General features: G+C 33.0%; 1 protein-coding gene across 4 annotated transcripts in view; it reads left to right on the top strand.

Moving 5' to 3' along the window:
* Positions 1–20169, top strand: part of LOC130640729 (uncharacterized) — a 115934-nt gene that overhangs the window by 67789 nt on the left and 27976 nt on the right. For all 4 annotated transcript variants that reach the window (XM_057447251.1, XM_057447252.1, XM_057447253.1 and 1 more), the window contains exons 101-134: positions 88–297; positions 397–957; positions 1281–1823; positions 1960–2169; positions 2355–2918; positions 3045–3602; positions 3681–3893; positions 3985–4515; positions 5359–5910; positions 6000–6209; positions 6372–6935; positions 7050–7580; positions 7706–7915; positions 8033–8593; positions 8724–9281; positions 9436–9648; positions 9755–10285; positions 10417–10968; positions 11075–11284; positions 11563–12123; positions 12219–12755; positions 12849–13058; positions 13196–13759; positions 13950–14507; positions 14748–14960; positions 15052–15582; positions 15668–16219; positions 16380–16589; positions 16769–17329; positions 17414–17956; positions 18299–18508; positions 18621–19184; positions 19265–19822; positions 19925–20137. In XM_057447251.1, the coding sequence (XP_057303234.1) occupies positions 88–297; positions 397–957; positions 1281–1823; positions 1960–2169; positions 2355–2918; positions 3045–3602; positions 3681–3893; positions 3985–4515; positions 5359–5910; positions 6000–6209; positions 6372–6935; positions 7050–7580; positions 7706–7915; positions 8033–8593; positions 8724–9281; positions 9436–9648; positions 9755–10285; positions 10417–10968; positions 11075–11284; positions 11563–12123; positions 12219–12755; positions 12849–13058; positions 13196–13759; positions 13950–14507; positions 14748–14960; positions 15052–15582; positions 15668–16219; positions 16380–16589; positions 16769–17329; positions 17414–17956; positions 18299–18508; positions 18621–19184; positions 19265–19822; positions 19925–20137 (14667 nt within the window). The remainder of the gene's footprint in view (positions 1–87; positions 298–396; positions 958–1280; positions 1824–1959; positions 2170–2354; positions 2919–3044; positions 3603–3680; positions 3894–3984; positions 4516–5358; positions 5911–5999; positions 6210–6371; positions 6936–7049; positions 7581–7705; positions 7916–8032; positions 8594–8723; positions 9282–9435; positions 9649–9754; positions 10286–10416; positions 10969–11074; positions 11285–11562; positions 12124–12218; positions 12756–12848; positions 13059–13195; positions 13760–13949; positions 14508–14747; positions 14961–15051; positions 15583–15667; positions 16220–16379; positions 16590–16768; positions 17330–17413; positions 17957–18298; positions 18509–18620; positions 19185–19264; positions 19823–19924; positions 20138–20169) is intronic.

Here is a 20169-nt window from a genome sequence, read left to right on the forward strand (position 1 = left end):
ATGTTTCTTTTGCATTTTTGTAGAATGGAAGGGCAGTATTGAGTAATGTAATATGACCATAAATTTGTACTATTGTTGATAATCTAGATCCTTGTAAAGATACCATCTGTGACTTTTATGGAAAATGTATAACTATGGGTGATCACTTAGCCGAATGTGTATGTCCAGTGTGCACATCTACTGAGTATTCTCCAGTATGTGGTGATAATGGACATACTTATGCAAATGAATGTTACATGAAGAAAGACGCTTGCAAAAAGAAGAAAATAATCAAGGTTCTTAAAGAGGAAGCTTGTGGTACGTAAATACTTTTTATACCCAATATGCACTCATTTTATAATTAGTTAAAAATATCTGCACGTGACAGTAAAATTTGATATAACATTTTCGTTTTAGGTATTGGAAAAACCGTTGAAGTTGCTTTCTTAGTGGATAGTTCAAACTCAATAAGTAAAAGTGGCTTTGGAAATATCAAGAACTTCATTGTGGCATCTCTGTCTTCCCTTAATGTTTCACCATTAAAAACACGTGTTTCCATTGTTCAGTTTGGAAGCAAACCAAGCACTGTAATCAATTTTCTTGATGGTAAAAATAATGAAGTCATTAAACCGGCTTTAGAGAATGCTCATAAACTAAATGGAAGAAGAGATCTTAAAAAAGCTTTAGAATATGTCTATTCAAATGTTTTCAGCTCTGTTTCTGGTAGTAGGAAAAAATCTCAGAAGGTACTAGTAATTGTGACTGGGAATGAAGTCAATCCTGTGAAATATACTGACATAACAGGGAGTGCAATGAAATTTAAAGATCAAGATATAGATATAGTTGTTGTAGGATTGAATCTAGACAAAGCTGTCACCAATGCACTTTTAGTACCTGATGATTCTGTTACCATTTTAACAGATTTTGCAATACTTCCAGAATATTTAGGCGACATTGAGAAGGATATTGGAAAAATTGGTAGGATTTATATGTTTTTATCTTCATAATAATCAAATCTAAGTCAACAATTAAAAAAAATTTACTTTATGACAAAAAAGATTTTGTAAAAGAAGAAATTAATTCGAGTTTTATTTTTGGAGATTAAGGAATTGACGTTTTTGCTATGACGTTGCTATGGTGTTTTATACAGTAAAATGGAGAAAGTCTTTGTCTTTTTCATGCCATCACAATTTTAAGGCTTCCGTTTTGTAGAAAGTATATTCACTATGCTGTTGTGAGTTTATTATTTTTTCCAGATAGTTCCTTGCCAGTGTTGCGATCATATCCCTTATATATCATAGATAATGCACTTGATGTTGTTATTGCAATCAGTGGAACAAAACCTTCACAGAATGAGTTGTTTGAAAATCAAATTACATTCATTAAAAATTTGATATCAAAATACAGAATCCATCCTAAATCCACTCTTCTTAGCGGTATTGGATATGGGTCATATGCAGAAATATCATTCCCATTCTCAAGAACTCAAACTGAGAAAACTGTCCAAAACCAATTTAATCAAATTCGAAATTTCGGAACGGCAGATAATATTAAAGGAGCTTTAGTAAAAGCACTAGAAGCATTTAATCCGTTAAACAATCCTCGTGAAAATGCTCAAAAAGTTGCATTAATATTTGCAATATCACCAAATGATATGTCAAATATAGATGACAGCATCAAAAAGATGAAAAAGAATGGTATTGATTTGATTATTATTGATGTTGATGGAGATGGCAAGTCATTTAGACCATTTGTTGATGATCCGAAGAAACTTATTGTTCGTAAAAAAGCTGGTGACTATATGGACAAATTGACCAATGATGTTATAGCTGCTACTTTACCAGGTAACGGTGATTTTCTTCTTCTTTTGCTTTTTTCTGATGTCAGTTAAAATACCTTCAGTTAATTAAGAGGTAGACCTTTTATAATTAAAATCTGTAATAAAAATTGATAAGCTATTGGTCTATTTTGTTGATTAAGATGCTTGTAAAAAGACCACCTGTGAGTTTTATGGGAAATGTTTATCTGCGAATGGTCAATCGACAGAGTGTGTGTGTCCAATATGTACCGTTGATGAACTTAAACCTGTTTGTGGATCAGATGGTACCACATACTCCTCAGTTTGTAAACTAAAACAGATGTCATGTCGTCGGAAAAAGCAAATTACTATTGTCAAAACTTCTCCATGTGGTAAGACTTTTTATCGTGCTCAATTTTAATAATACTAACCTGCCATGCCTAATGCTTAAATTAGCCAATGTGTATTCGCCTTTTTATCTGTTTATTTCGTCAATAAACTTTTAAATCTTCATACCATATTGACATAACACACCTTTAATATATTGCTAAAAGTAAAATAAAACATTGTTATTTAGGTGTGTCTGTTGTTTTGGATGTTGTATATGGTATTGACACTTCTAGAGATATAACAAATAATTTATTGAGCAAGATGAAGGCATTTATTAAAGAATCAATTAAAGTTTACAAAATCTCTCCTAAAGATACACGTGTTGGATTAATAAATTATGGAGATACTGCTACAGTTACCCTGCCGTTACACCTTGGTGACAAAGATCAAACTGTTCTGCAGTATATCAATGCACTTTCTGGTGTAGGTGGTCCACGTGATATGGAAAGTGCTGTTAAAGTATTTGAGTCGAATGTGTTAACTTCAGATCCTGGTGTGCGAAAGGATGCATCACAAGTATTTGTGTTACTAACAGCAGGAGCCAATAACCCCTCTAGAGCATCCGATCTTTTAAAATCAGTTAAACGCTTAGAAGAACAAGGTGTAAGAGTTGTGTTTGTTAGCATTAATGATGAAGAAAATGAAGATCTAAAAGACATATCTAAAAATCCAGACAAAATAATCACTACCAGTCCTGATGACCTCTTTGATAAAATTGGGGAGCTTGAAAGAAAAATTGGAAGTTTATCTGGTAAGGCATTTAAATAACTACTAATGTTTAAGCTAACCTGGTAAATTGTGAATGAACATTAAGACCAACAATAATAAACAACTTTACTATACTATTTATGAATGAAAAATGACCTTTATTTTTTAGGAAAAGAAGAAAAACTTGATCTTGCCATCATACTGGGAGCATCAGGTTTGAAATACAGGGAGCTTTTCAATGATCAAAAAGCATTTGTTGGACATCTTCTCAATAGATTTAAGATTGGACCCTTGTCTGTGTTACCTGGAGTTGTCACGAAAAAGAATAATCCAGGAATACCTATCAAAATAGGAGATGCCTTAAACATTATCGACATTAAACGAAAAATGTCGGAGATTTCTAATCCTGGGACTAATGGTAATTTACACGACGCTTTGAAAATGGTGAAAGATGTCTTACTGGTGAATAAGAATGGTGCTCGAAATGGTGTTCCAAAATCAGTGTTGATATTTATTGATAAGGATCCTAAGATAGATGGAAATTTGAATGCTTTAATGCAACAGCTTAGATCTGAACGAGTTAAAATGATTATTATTGGACAAGGTAAAGATGTTGATCCAGTAAAAGTAAAGGATGCTACATCAGATGTAGATGAGTGGTTCTTTTTGAAAGACCTAAAAGATAACAACACTGATGTGAAAGCAATTGCTGACTCTTTGTTACCAGGTATATGTTCAAATGAAAATTTTAATTATGTTTGATTGTAAGATTTGAAAAATATACTAACACAATCTTTTTTCTTAGATCCCTGCAATGAAACAACATGTGATTATTCAGGCACCTGTGTTGTTTTAAGTGACCGAGAAGCACAATGCATGTGTTCCGTATGTTCTGAAGATGATAAATATAAACCTGTTTGTGGAAGTGATAGTCGTACATATGCTACACTCTGTCATTTAAACAAAGAATCGTGTGAAAAGAACAAGGAAGTTAAACCTGTTAAAAACAAGCCGTGTGGTATGTTAACATTGAGATGAAAATTTTGAGCAATGCATTGGAAACTGCATTACTGTTTTGTGTTGTAATTGTAATCTTTCTTGTCTTGTAGGTGTCAATCAAGATGTCAATATTGTCTTTGCCTTTGATACATCAGATGGAATAACAGCAGCAGATTTAGATAAAATCAAAAGTTTTGCTAAAGCCTCGTTACTATCATATGACATCTCAAAGGATGGTACTAATGCTGGTATAGTCACGTTTTCTAATGAGACAGATTCTGTCCATTTATTTAGTGATGATCAAACCATACATTCTCTTACAATTGCCATTAAAAGCATCAACAAGAGGAACGGTAAAGCTGATTTTAAAAATGTAGTGAAATATCTAACTTCTAACATGTTCAGAAATATACCAAGCACACAGAATAAGGTGCTGGTACTCTTCACTAAAGGAACTAGCATTAATGGCAAACAATTGGTAGATCTAAAGAATCAGTTACCTGGCGTTAAAACTGTTGTTGTTTCAATTGATGATTCTAAGGATATATTTAACAATTTCGATATAAAGATCATCAAACAAAACGGAGGTAGTTTACCCGATGCTTTGGATGAACTGGAGAAAGCAGTAGATATTTTAACAGGTATTTCACTGTGTAATTCTATCATTCAATTAATACCGCAACTCCACTCAGAAATACAAAGCCAACCAGCCGTAACACAAGGAAAAATTTAGTTTCCGTGTGTAATACTGTGTTTACTACCGCAAGCATATTTTTAAATGCTTTTTTGAGAGCTTTATTACTACATTTTTAGTGGTGGGATATATGTTAAATACTGCTGCCACAGAAACTGCAGGAATAAAATTTTTAACTTTAAAAAGTTTTCTTCCATTAAAGTGACATGGCAATACTCAGTTTTGACATTTTTTCAACTTTGCACAGGAAGCCAGCATAGCCTATAAAATTATATGTCTGTGCATCTTCTATGTCAAATGCAAATATAAAGCATATGTTGATATAGCATGCTATATTAAAGATATCTTTAAGATAACTATTTCTGACGTATCAATTTTCGTACTATAACAATCTAAATGCATTCAACGCATAATAGTTTTAGTGCAAGTTTAACTTTCGCCATGAATAACAAGGACAAAAAACAGAGGTTACAGACAAAATATAAATTTATTTCAAACACTATTCCCCTGTCGATTTTGTTTCTCGCAGAAAGTATATTTTCGCGAATATTAATTTCTTGTGCAAAAGATTTTGCGCTTAATTTTGTGTTGAATTAAACACTAAGAAACTTTTTACGAAAAATTAATATGGATAAGGTATATCTTACAACTGACTTAGCATTGCCGTAACTCAACAGGGAACAGAATATTTTTTTATATTGTAAGTGATTCTTCTATAATTGTATAAAGATCCAACATTATTTTTGTCTGCAATTATAGTTCTTAATAGTGTTTTGTTATTCTTTTGTAGGAGTCCCAGCAAAATTAGATCTGGTTTTTGCTCTTGGCGCAACTGGTCTAAATAAAAATGAGATCTTTGCAATGGAGAAGAATTTTGTTAAAAAACTTCTTGCTACTTATACTGTGTCTAGAGAAGGAATGCTACCTGGAGTGGTTACATACGGAGCTAAAACTGTCATTAGAATTGGAGAATTAACTAATAAAGAAAAGGCTATAAAGCAAATTCAAGCATTGGAATTCACAGACTCTGGAGATGATCTAACTTCAGCCATTACAAAAATCCGCGATGATGTGTTACTGACTAAAAATGGGGCTCGTAAAGGAGTTCCAAAATCCTTTTTAATATTTGTCAACTCTGAAAACCAGTTTACTGAAGACTTTATGAGAATTGTTAATGAGATGGAGAGTGGAATAAAAATAATCTATGTTGGCATTGGTCCAGTATTGAAAGAAAGTTCACTAAAATCTCGTATATCTGACCTTAGCAGTATAATTTACATTAAAGATCCAAAAGAACATTTAGAACAAGAGATCATTAAAGCCATGACATCTGCAAAGAAAGGTATAGAACGTTTAATTTATTTTCTTTGTCTTCTATTACTACTCTCATTAATACGTTTTTGCAGCACCAAACATTGTATGTTTCTTTAGACAATTGTAAACAGAGTTCGTGTGACTATCATGCCACTTGTGTAACAAGATCTGATGGAAACATTCAATGTCTTTGCCCAGTATGTACGTCCACTGACTATTCTCCAGTATGTGGTGATAATGGACGTACGTATGCAAATAAATGTTACATGAAGAAAGATTCTTGTGAAAAGAAGAAAAACATTGCAATTGCAAAGAGTAGTCCATGTGGTATGTTTTATTTATTTGAGAAGTTATTATATTTGATTTCAGTTTTTTCAGACCTAAATATGCTTAACAAATAGTTGGGCCACGAAATACACAAATTTAAAATTTAGTAGGCAGGGTGTTTTTATTTCCTATAGATAAATTGGGTTCTTGTTTTTTGTGTAGGTATTCAAAAGGATATTGATGTGGCTTTCCTAATTGATGGATCAAATTCGATATCTGACGTAAACTTTAAAAAAATAAAGAATTACGTGACTGCAGCTATATCATCTTATGACATTCAGCCATCTAAAACGCATGTGGCAGTTTCTCAATTTGGTGAAAACACAAGAACAATAGTTGATTTTGCGACTGGTCACAAAAAGGAAATCATTAATTTAAGATTAAATGATGCGTCTAAAGTAGGTGGGAAACGAAACCTAAAAAAAGCATTAAATTATGTAGAACAAACAGTTTTTGGTACGGCGATGGGTGCTAGACCAAATGTCAAGAAGAATCTGATCATTGTAACTCAAGGCGATATCGATGCGTACTCAGATAGTGGTGAGTTGGCAACCATTGTTCAAACAGTCAAAGATCAAAATATCGAAATAGTTGTTGTAGGAGTCAACATGGACAAAGATGAAATTGAAAAAATATCAGGTCCTGACAGCCATGGTGCGCTTGTTATTGATATTGACGATCTTCCAGAATCTCTAGGAAATGTAGAAGATGATGTACGGGGAAAGGGTAAGTAAGCTAAAGGTTTTTATATTTGCTTCTTTAGAAATTAAGATTTAGAGATAATATATTTTTTGGTAATTTATGCTCTAAAATTCATTAAGGATGTAACGTTTTTTTTAGCTGGAAATTTAGATATTGCTATTGTCGTAGCTGGAGCTACAGAAGATCTGTTCAAGAAAGAAATCTCATTTTCAATAAATTTAGTAAAAAATTATAAAATACATCCAGAACATACTCTTTTCACTGCAGTACTTTATGGCAGCTTACCTAAAATCTCCTTCCCGTTTTCGGATTCACAGAATCAACAAACGGTTCAATCAAATATTGAGCAGATGCGCAATCCTGGTATAGGAAACATAAAGAAAGCCTTAGAGACAGTCTTAAAGCAAGCATTTTCAAAGGAAAATGGAGCTCGTGAAAATGTACCGAAATCTTTAATATTATTTGCTAGCAAGAAAGCTGATACTTCAAATGTTTCTGAATACGTAAAACAGATTAGGGATGGTGGTGTAGATCTGACTATTGTTGCAATTGATGGAGATGGTAAACCTTTTAGGACATTTGTTGACGATCCAAATAAGCTGTTTGTGTTAAAAAGTGTCGATGATATTGATAAGTTGACTGATAAGGTTACTGATGCTACCTTGCCAGGTAAAATCATTAGTTAAACTAAACTTTGTTTTTCAGAATTGAATATGTATTAGAATACATATAACAACAAAAAGAAATCTTTAATAATGCATTCTTTCTTATTAAAAAACAATCATGTAATTTAGATCCTTGTAAAGTTCAGCTTTGTGAGTTCTACAGCAAATGCATATCGTTAAGTGATCAATCAACTGAATGTGTTTGTCCTGTGTGTAATGATGATGAATTTAAACCTGTGTGTGCGTCTGATGGTGCTACATATTCTTCTACTTGCAAGTTAGAAAGATCATCTTGCGAAAAGAAAAAGAAAATAACAGTTGTCAAAAATACTGCTTGTGGTGTGTATCGATTTTCTTGGTTAACTCGTTTTAATTTGATTAACAAGAAAAAATAACTTTTTTAATATTAAAATGTCTTATTACCTGATGTTAACCATATCCTTACTTTTTCTGAAGGTATCACTAAAGTACTTGACATTGCTTATGCCCTGGACACGTCTGACGAAGTTACAAATCAATTGTTAAATAAAATGAAATCATTTATTGAGAAATCACTGGATATTTACACAATCTCTCCCAATGGCACTCATGTTGGATTATTGCATTATGGTGATAACGCTGAAGTTAAATTATATCTAAATAAGGGAAATGAAAAATCAGCTGTTATTCGCGGAATAAACTTCATGTCATTGAGAGGAGGTACCCGACGTATGGAAAAAGCTCTAAAAGCTGCAACTGAAATATTTTCAACAAAACCTGGTTCACGACAGGATTCATCTAAGGTACTGGTATTATTAACCGCTGGCATGAACGATATCTCAGGTAAGTCTCAAATACCTGAAGCAGCTAAACAACTGAAAGCAGCAGGTGTGAAAGTTATTGTAGTTGACATTGGCAGTAAGGATAATCCAGATGCTGAAAATGTTGTTGATAATCTTGATAAAGTAATCAAAAGCGATTCAGATGATTTAATTGATAAGATTGGCACACTGGAAAAGGAAATAGGAAAGTCCATTGGTAAGTAATTAATGGTGTGTTTTATATTTAGTTTTAAAATTATAGCTAGTAGTGATGAAAATCTAAAATGGAGAAGGTATAAGAAGTTATTTCATAATGTTTTAATCTTAAAATATATTTTTGATTTTAGGTAAGCCAGATAAACTTGATCTTGGTATCGTACTCGGTGCCTCTGGACCAAACTACCTTGAATTATTTAAAGAGCAGAAAGATTTTGTGAAGGAAATGCTGGACAGATTAGATGTTGGAGCATCAGCTTTATTACCAGGAATTGTCCTTAATGGAAAAGTACCTGCCGTGGCTGTTTCAGTAGGAGATATTTTAACCGTTGAAAAGGCAAAAAAAGAAGTTGAATATCTGAAAAATCCAGGTGTAGGAAATAATTTATACAATGCTTTGTTGATGGTAAAGAATGAACTTTTTAACGCTGAGAATGGTGCTCGTACTGGAGTTCCGAAATCCATGTTATTGTTTATTGACAAAGACATAAAATACGACAAAAATGTAATTGCAGCCTTAAGAAACTTTAAAACCAATGGAGTGAGATTGATTGTTGTTACTCAAGGTGAGAACATTGACAAGGACAAAATTAAAATTATTACTCCAGACGTTGATGACTGGTTCTTCATTAAAGATCAAGACGATAGCAAAAATATGGTAAAGCATGTTGGAGATGCCATATTATCTGGTAATAATTTAACTTTTAGAAATAGACATTTGGTCTGGTCTTAGTTATTACGATATGTTGTCTTTACTGTTTCTTATGTCGTGTCTAATTTCATCCATAATGTATGTAAAAGCTGATTTATTTGAATTTCTGTTATTATTTTTTGTTGCCCTAGATTTGTGTGACGGTACTGCTTGTGGCTTCTCTGCAACTTGTGTAGTTACTGCTGAAAGGAAAACCCAATGTGTTTGTGCAATATGCAACAATGAAAAGCAATATGCACCTGTTTGTGGAAGTAATGGTCGAACGTACGCTTCACTATGTCATTTACATCAAGATTCTTGTAAGGTAAAGAGAGAAATAAAGTTAGTCAAAGACAAACCTTGCGGTACGTATTTCCTGGTGAAATTATTTATTCAAATCTTAACTAATTATCTGCACGGCATTGCTAAGCGATTAATTTCCTATTCACGTATTTAGCGCTTTTCTTTTAGGAACCATAGCTGACGTAAACATCGTTTATGCCTTTGATACATCTGACAGAGTAACATCCAAGCAGTTAAGGCAATTAAAAGAATTCGCGAAAGCACCATTAAAATCGTTTAAGGTATCGTCTGAAGATACCAAAGTCAGCGTGGTTAGCTTTTCTATGCAGCCGAAAGACAATCTCAAATTTAGCGAGGATCAGTCTATCAAATCAGTTAATGCTGCAATTGACAGTGTTGAAAATGCTGATGGAAAGGCAGATTTTACATCGCTTCAAAATTATATTACCACTAAAACGTTGCAAGATGTAACAGTTTCCTCAAAGAAAGTGTTGATACTACTCACACAAGGTGAAAGTATCGATTCAAGCCAACTAAAAGACCTCAAAAACCATTTACCTGGACTGAAACTGATTGTTATTTCCATTGGAGATCCTTTTGATGTCTTTGGAGACTTTGATATAAAAATAATTCAAAAAGATGGCAATGATTTACCAAAGTCTTTCGGCGATCTGGAGAAAGCTATTGAAATGTTAACAGGTATACTGTCACATTTGTGAATATATTAAAATTACTATGTTGCTCATTTGTATGTTTGTCTAGAGCCTTTAATAATAAAGTTTAACATCAATTATGAATATTAGATATTTCTTATATATTTTTTATAATAGCAAAAGCCAGTAAATTAGACCTTGTGTTAGTGGTTGGTGCCAATGGACAGAATGCAGAGAACATATTTAAGCAAGTACAACTCTTCATTTCCAAGCTTCTAAACACGTACAAAATATCCGACCAAGAATTGTTGCCTGGTGTTGTAACGTATGGAGCTAAAACGATTATTAAACTTGGTGAAGTGTCAGATAAAACAATTGCATTAAATCGATTTGCAAACCTTCGATATAGTGATTTAGGAAAGGGTTTAAATGTGGCTTTGGAAAAGGTTCAGAGTGAAATTCTTTTAACAACGCATGGTGCTCGAAAAGGTGTTCCAAAGTCTGTTCTAATTTTTATCAATGACAAAAATGAGATAAATAGTGACATATTGGATAAGCTTGATATGATGACGAAAAACAAAGTTGATGTCAGCTTTGTAGCTATTGGTCCAAATCTGTCACAGAACGATTTAAGGACGGTCATATCAGATCCAGTAAAAATTGTATTTGTTCCTAATTCTGATGATTTAGAGAAAAAGTTAGTGGATGTCATTGATGCTGTAAAGGAAGGTATTTTATAACATAGCTTTGTATTTTATTGTTAATAAATACTTTTTATTTGTAATACCACTGCTGGTACTGCCTAGTCTTCAGCAACTTAGAACTTCCGTTTCAGATAAATGTCGCCAAATATCATGCCCGACATATGCCAATTGTATCTCAACATCTGATAGTAAAATAAAATGTGTATGTCCAGTGTGTACATCTACCGAATACTCTCCAGTATGTGGTGATAATGGACATACCTATGCTAATGAATGTTACATGAAGAAAGATGCTTGTGAAAAGAAAAAATCAATCGGTGTTGCTAAGAACAAAGCATGTGGTATGTTACTTTATAATCTTCATTTTGTTAAATTTATTTTTGCTAAAAGTATCTTAAGGTAAAATCTTTTTGCAGAACTTATTTTTGAGACCTGAAATAATATTGTCTGTGCAACAATGTTGCGATTATGTTTTTGATGCAAAAAGGGAAAAACTAGGCAGTTCAATTTTGAATATGTTAAACAATCGCAAAAAAAAATTCCTCAAAAAAATTTCTTTACCTAAGGTAACACTTTTCGTTTATGATGAAAAACTTTTAAATATTTTATTTTCATTTAGGTGTTAAAAAAGACATGGATCTCGTTTTCTTGATTGATTCATCTAAATCTATAACTGGCGAAAGCTTTAAAAAGATAAAAGCGTATATCCTTGCAGCAATCTCCACGTTAGATGTGCGACCATCTAAGACACATGTTGCTGTTGTTAATTTTGGAAATGAAACTGAGACAGTCGTTGACTTTATAGCTGGAAAAGATACAACGGTAATTAAAAGGAAAGTTAATGCTGCGCAGAAAAAGGGAAATATTCGAGATATTGAGAAAGCAATCAAATTTGTCAATACAAATATTTTTGGTACAGCATCTGGTAGTAGAAATGATGTCCAAAAGGTCTTTGTTATCATAACTGGAAATGAAGTTAATCCCTTTAAAGATACAGATTTTGTAGATAGTGTTAAAAAATTAAAAGATCGAAACGTGAAAATCGTTGTGGTTGGAGTCAACATTGATCAAGATGTAATAAAGGAACTGTCAAAGCCAGATGACCTGGTTACAAATTTACCAAACTTTAATAAACTTCCCGATTCTTTGGGTGATGTGGAGAAAAATATCAGAGGAAAAGGTATTTTTATCTTAGTTTATGGTTATAAAAATAGCGTACTCTAAGTGATATCAAAAAGACAAAATAGTAAATTATTAATCTCTATTGTCTTTTAGATGCAACACTTGATCTGGCGTTTATTGTAAGTGGCACAGACGACGACAAATTGTATAAAAAGGAAATCGAATTCATAGAAGGCATGCTGAAGAATTACAAATTTGATCCGAAGCAGACGCTAATAAGTAGCGTTGTGTATGGAAATAATGCAAAAGTTGAATTTAGTTTTTCAACCGGTCAAAGTCGACAAATAATTAAGTCATTCCTGGAAAAGATGAATAATCCTGGAAAAGGGCGTAATCTAAAAGCGGCTTTGGATGAAGTATTAACATCAGTATACACGACTACTAACGGTGCTCGAGAAAACGTCTCTAAATCTCTTGTTTTGTTTGTTCATAAAGACGCTGATATATCAGATGTTCGTGATAATATTGATAAAATCAAAAAAGAAGATATTGAGTTAATAATTGTTGCTATCAATGGAGACGGAAAGCCATTCACCACATTCGTTGATGATCCTAAAAATTTGATTGTCCTAGGGAATGTTGATGGCCTAACGAAGTCAATTGATGATGTTTCTAAAGCAACCTTACCAGGTATGTGTACTGTAACTTAGCTTAGGATTAATAGATGGTATTCGTAGTTGTGGCCCTGCGTTATCATTTTACTTTACTTGTTTTTCAATATAGACCCCTGTAAGAAACAAACGTGCAAGCATAACAGCAAATGTATACCATTAAGTGATCAATCCACTGAATGTGTATGTCCAGTTTGCGGAGGCGATAAATTTAAACCTGTTTGTGGATCTGATGGTGTAACGTATGCTACAAATTGTAAATTAGTGAAAACTTCTTGTGAAAAAGAGAAAGAAATAACAGTGGTCAAAAGTACTGTTTGTGGTATGGTTTTCTAGTCTGATTATATTTCTTTGTTGTTGGCATTTTTGCCGTTTTAGTTAGTTCTATTTTTTTATTTTTTTTTTATTTGAAGTATTCTAAATTAAACTGTGATAATGACACAAAGTATATTTATGTAGGTATCCAAGAAATATTGGACGTTGTTTATGCTGTTGATTCATCAAGGGATGTTAATGACGATACCTTGAGAAAAATGAAAACCTTCATTGAAAGATCGCTTGAATTGTACAATATTTCTTTCAAAGATACACATGTTGGATTGTTGAAATATGGAAATGGTGCGAATGTTATATTATCCTTGCAAAATGGTATTGAGAAGTCGTTGGTTGCTCAGAATATCAAACAATTATCATTGAAGGGCGGTCCTCGTCTAATGCAAAAGGCTATTCGTACAGTAGACTCTCAAATGTTTGTTCCAAGTGGTGGTGCAAGACAAGATGCTTCTCAAGTTTTGATTTTATTGACAACTGGTGAAGAAGATACTTCTGGTACAGCTGATCTTCCTAAAGCAGCAAGGAAGTTACAAGGCAGAGGTATTAAAGTTGTAGTTGTTACTATTGGAGGTGAAGATAACGCAGATGCAAGTCAGATAGTCAAAAATCCTGATAAAGTTATTGAAAGTGATCCAGATAAATTACTTGATAAAATAGGTGAATTGGAAAAAGAAATAGGAAAATATCTTGGTAAGGAATGTATTCTTTTTTCATAAATATTGTAATACTGTATACTCAGTTACTTGGAGGATTTTTAAAAGTTCAAGTCTGAACGATTTCTTTCATTAGTCAGGATTAAAGAAATGGCCTGAAGACATTGTTCTTTTGGTGATATTTATCATCTATAGGACTGACCAAGATTAACAATTGTTTCTTGTAGGTAAAAAAGAAAAACTTGATCTTGGCATCATACTTGGATCATCTGGTGCAGACTACTTGCAGATATTTAAAGATCAAAAATCATTTGTGAAAAATATGTTTGCTAGACTGTATATTGGTTCATCGAGTGTATTACCAGGCGTAATTGTCAATGGCGAAAATCCTAGGATCTCTATTTCTATCGGTGATGTATTAACAGAATCCGATGCTATTAGAGAACTTCTTAAGATCACTAATCCTGGCTCGCAAGAACTGTTATACAATGCTTTGTACAAGGCTAAAAATGATTTATTTAAAAATCAAAAAAGTGCGCGAACTGGTGTTCCGAAGTCTTTATTAATCTTCCTGAATAAAGAACCAGAGAAAAGTAGTGAACTATCCAATGCTGTTAAGGAACTGAAAGAAGCAGGTGTTAAAATTGTAGTTGTTATGCAAGGTAAGGACACAAACAAGACAAAGGTTAAAAATGCAACAGCTAACGCAAAAGAATGGTTTTTCCCTGATGATTCTGATGCAGCTGTGGATGCTATAAAAGACATCATTGCTGCGTTGTTGCCTGGTAGGTAGCTTAACTTAAGTCTATGTTAATTTCGATGACCAGGCATTACCAAATTATAAGTTCTACTTCGTATTGTATTACTGTGACATTTTTCTGCTTTTCAGAGTCGACATTTTTATTTCTTGTGCAATAAAGAAGATTTTTTTATTTCAAAATCTTTAGAGGGCTGCAATCTTTACAAGCATTATTATTGTAGCAGCTGTTTTCTCACCTCATCGTCAACTTTATTGAAACTTTTAGATCAATGTGAGGGAAAAACTTGCGAAAAAGGTGGAAAATGTGTTGTGACAACCAACCTAAAAACACAGTGCTTATGTTCAGAATGTTCACCTGAAGAAGAATACTCGCCTGTATGTGGTGATGATGGAAGGACATACGCAACAAAATGTAGAATGGCTCACCACTCTTGCATACACAAACAAACTGTGAAAACAACGAAAGAAGGAGCATGTGGTATGGCAAATATTTATTTATTTATTTATTTTTTCTACCATTCCATTTATAATTTTTACATCAACCTTTTTTTTTTTCTTTGCTACTACAGGTATCTCCGAAAATGTACATTTGATTTATGCTTTTGATAATTCTGACAAAATGACACCAAAGAATTTACGAAAATTAAAAGATCTCGCAAAAGCAACCTTGGGATCATACAAAATATCCTCAAATGGTACAAAGATCGATGTCTTAAGTTTTGATGAGAGCACTAAACACATCCTAAAAGTTTCTGACGAGCGAAGTATCCAATCTGCTCAATTTGCAATCGAAAAAATCATAAAAGGAAATGGTCATGCTGACTTTGAGGACGTGATCTCCTACATTAAATCAAATGTTAGAGGCATACAAGGAGGTTCACAGAATATACTAACTGTATTTACACAGGGTAATAGCATTAAACCAAACCATATGGAAAGATTAAAGGCAACTTTACCTGACATTAAAACAGTGGTTGTAACTATTGGAGATCCTAACGATATATTTGGTGATAAATTTGATGCCACAATTGTTGAAGAAAATGCAGACAATATACCAAAGATCCTGGGTGAATTAGAGAAAAACATTATAAAATTATTAGGTAAATAAATATCAATGCTGAATAAACGAAGATAAGAATACTAAATGTACGTCTAATTAATATCCGATTATTTCTGTGTTTATAGGAAAGAAAGCTAAACTGGATGTTGTATTTATCCTTGGTGCAACAGGTCAAAATGCTGAACAAACATTTAAGACACAAAAGGAATTTGTCACAAAACTCTTTGATGAGTACAAAATCTCAAGCAAAGATATGCTACCTGGGCTAGTTACCTATAGCGCTAGAAGTGTTATCAATATTGGCGACGTTTCAAACAAGAATGATGCTGTTGATATCTTTAGAAAACTTCGTTTTATTGACTCAGGAACTAATGCAGTTGTAGCCTTACAAAGATCTGCTAGTGATGTACTTACTACAGAAAAAGGAGCCCGCAAGAACGTACCTAAATTCGTTTTGCTCTTTGTAGACAATGGAGATCAGATTAATGATAATTTACGTAATCATATAAAGGATTTTGAAGACAAGAACATTAACGTTGTAATAGTAGCAACTGGTCCAGATATTACAGCGGATACAGCAACTAAGCTTTCATCTGATAATGTTGACGTGATTTATGTATCTCGCCCGACTATGTTAACTGATCAAGTTGCTGAAGTAGGAAAGCTATTGTCTGAAGGTTGGTATTTTATTAAACTGTTAATAATAATTTCCAATTGGTGTTGTAAAGTGTGATATGTGATTTAAGTTTGTAGCACAAAATGTCTTTCATCACTATTTTCTGTGATTTGGGTAGGTAACTAAACTTCCATTATAATTATATACAATTGCCTACTTAGATAAATGTGAAGGAACTGTATGCGAGTTTTATTCGGTGTGTGTCCCCAAATCAAATGGAAAAACGCTATGTGCATGCCCAGTATGTGCATCTACAAACTATTCTCCAGTATGCAGTGATAATGGACATACCTATGCAAATGAATGTTACATGAAGAAAGATGCTTGTGAAAAGAAAAAGTTGATTGCCCTTGCCAAAGATGAAGCTTGTGGTAAGCATTTTATGTTGTTGAGCATGCAATCTATGTGTTACTTACTTGATATGATAAGACTAACGCGCAGCTTTGTGGGATAATAACCTTTAAGTAGAAATATTTTAAATCGCTTCATTGACGAACTCAAGTACTCTTGAAATGTAAGTTCCACCATGACATTTTTACTGTAATTATAGGAATAGCAAAGAAAATGGATATCGCTTTCTTGATGGATTCTTCTAATTCAGTCAGTGTCCATGGTTTAAAAAAAATATCAACCTTCATTCAAGCAATATTTTCGTCCTTAAATATTTCTCCATCTGAAACACATGTTGCAGTAAACAATTTTGGAAAAGATGTAAAAAGTGTGTTTGATTTTAAGAGTGGAACATCACCAGAAGAAGCGAAAGGAAAATTGACTGGTCTTACTAAATTGGGTGGTCAGAGAGATTTAGGAGAAGCATTGAACTTCATTGGTGATAACGTTTTCAATGTCGGCTCGGGGAGCAGAAATCTTGCTGAAAAAGTGTTGGTTGTTGTCATAGGAAATGAAATGGATAATTACAAAGACACTGATTTTTTGCCTAGTTTGAAGAAATTACAGGACAAAAACGTAAAATTGGTTTTTGTAGTGGTAAATACGAATGAAGATGTTATTTCCAAGCTCTCTGGTGTAGACAGTACGATAGCAGTTCCTGACGATTTCATCAAGCTACCGAAGTACCTTGGAGATGTTGAAAAGAAAATCCGTGAGAAAGGTATTGTCCTTTTCTATCAAAATTGCTAATATAAATATCAATCAAATTTTATTGCATTTCATTACTTTTTTTTATTGTTTTTAGGTGAAATACTTGACCTTGCATTCGTCATTAGTGGTACTGGTTTACCAAATAGCAAATTATTCCAAAAACAAATCTTATTTGCTGTTGACATGACTCAAAAGTACAATATACGTCAAGATTCAACTCGCGTAAGTAGTGTTATATATGGAAATGATGCAGATGTTTCCTTTACATTCTCTCAGTCATCAAACCAGGAAGATGTACAATCAGAATTGAAAAGAACTCAAAATGTGGACAAAGGCTTAAATCCTGACAAAGCACTAGATCTTTTAAAAAGGAAAGTATTTACTACAAGTAATGGAGCTCGAAACAATGCACCAAAATCTGTAGTATTTTTTATAAATAAAGATGCAGATACATCCAATTTGAACAAAAATATAGAAATTCTAAGAAAAGATGGTGTTAATTTGATCATTGTTGCTATTGATGGAGATGGTAAACCTTTTAGAAGATTTGTTGATGACCCTAGCAAACTGTTTGTATTTAATAATGCATATGACACGAAAAAGCTGATTAGTCCCGTCGTAGATGCTACTTTACCAGGTATGCTTATATTATTTCTTTACTATTGTTTTTCTTTGTGCAGTTTTTATATATATGAACAATGTGCTAACATCAGTAATCATGTGCTTTTGTCTGTGGGCAATTTAAGAGTGTGCAAAATTATCCATACATATATAAAACAAAAATATAAAACAAAATATATAAATTATTTACAGAAATGTTAATCAAATGCTTTTGCTTTTTTAGGTTGTTTCTGTAAGAAACCTAGAATTTTTTTAACTTGCTCAAAATGTTGCGACTACAGTCTTTTATTGTATAATTGTTATTGTATATGCATTATATTGTATATAATTATTTTAGTAATAAAAAATGACTTTTTAGATCCATGCAAAGCGAGATCATGTAAATTCTACAGTAAATGCTTAGTACTAAGCCTACAATCAAGTGACTGCACATGTCCTATATGTAAAGATGATGCATTTAATCCAGTCTGTGGATCTGATGGAACAACTTATATATCGTCATGCAAACTAATGAGAACATCTTGTCAACAGAGAAGGGAGATATTAATTGTAAAGAAAAGTGCCTGTGGTAGGTTTGAATAACTTGAGCTTTTCTCCAAATTTGTTCTTTTTCTGATATGTTATCTAAATCAAGAGGAAGATTTGGTAATAAATAATGAATAAATCGTATTCTTTTTTAGGCCTTCCTGGACCGTTAGATGTTGTTTATGCGATTGATACATCACGTGAAGTAGATGATAGTATCTTTAGAAAGATGAAATCTTTCGTTGAGAAATCACTTGTAGTGTACACTGTTTCTGCTAAAGACACGCACGTTGGATTGTTACAATATGGCAATGGTGTAAATGTTAAATTGTCTTTGCTTGATGGTAATGATAAGTCAACGATTACTCAAAAGGTTAAACAATTATCATTAACAGGTGGTCCTCGTCAAATGCAAAAGGCTATTCGTGCAGTAGACTCTCAAATGTTTGTTCCAAGTGGTGGTGCTAGGCAAGATGCTTCTCAAGTTTTAATTTTATTAACAACGGGTGAAGAAGATACTTCTAGTAAAGCTGAACTTCCAAAAGCAGCAAAGAAATTACAAGAAAGAGGTGTGAAGGTTATTGTAGTTACTATTGGAAGTGAAGATAATCCAGATGCCAATGATATTGTTAGTAATCCTGATAAAGTTATCAAAACTGATTCGAATGATTTAGTTGATAAAATTGGAAAATTAGAGACGGAAATAGGGAAATCTATAGGTAAGTTTTGTGTAATGTCTTGCTATGTTATATTTTCACTTTATTATTTGCTAAAATAGTCACTGTTATAATGTTTTCAGGAATGAGTGATAAACTTGACCTTGGTATTATACTTGGGGCAGCAGGTGCGGATTATCAGAATACGTTTAAAGATCAGAAAGCATTTGTTATTGACATGCTTTCCAGACTGAAGCTTGGCTCATCTGGCATACTTCCAGGAGTGGTTTTGAGTGCCCAACAACCTATCTTGGCTATCTCAATAGGAAGTATCACAAACACGGACAAAACGAAAGTTGAAGTTAACAGAATTCGTAATCCTGGACCAAACGTTGATTTATTGAAAGCTCTCGAGAAAGTGAAGGACGATCTGTTTAATGTGAAGAATGGAGCACGTGCAGGCATTGAAAAATCTGTTCTAGTATTTTTGGACAAGAATCCGCAAATAAATAGTGATATTGTTAATGTAATGAAGAACATGAGGCGAGATGGTGTAAAATTCGTGATTGTCACTCAAGGTGAAAATGTGGATACAGATAAGGTTAAAGATACTATACCCAATATGAATAAACTCTTTCCAACTAAGAATTTAGATGGAATGAAGAAGAAAGTAAATGATATCATTGATGCATTGCTGAAAGGTAACTATTTAATTTTATGTAACCTTTTTCGCTTTGCAAATAAAAACAAAAGTGAAAATATTAGAGACAAAAGTTTTCTTACGATACAAATACTTCCTTTAGATCACTGCAGCAGCAAGAAGTGCAAAAACTACGGCAAATGTGTGACGATGAATGACAGAACAACTCAGTGTATGTGTCCAGTTTGTCCTTACACAGAAATATATAAACCAGTGTGCGGTAGTAATGGAAGAACATACGCTACCCCGTGTCTACTACAACAAGCATCATGCAATCAAAAGAAAGATATACATGTAGCTAAAGACAATGCGTGCGGTATGTTTGTTTTGCAGTTATTTTTCAGATTA

This window comes from Hydractinia symbiolongicarpus, chromosome 4 (genome assembly GCF_029227915.1).
Source record: "Hydractinia symbiolongicarpus strain clone_291-10 chromosome 4, HSymV2.1, whole genome shotgun sequence".
Lineage (NCBI taxonomy): Eukaryota > Metazoa > Cnidaria > Hydrozoa > Anthoathecata > Hydractiniidae > Hydractinia > Hydractinia symbiolongicarpus.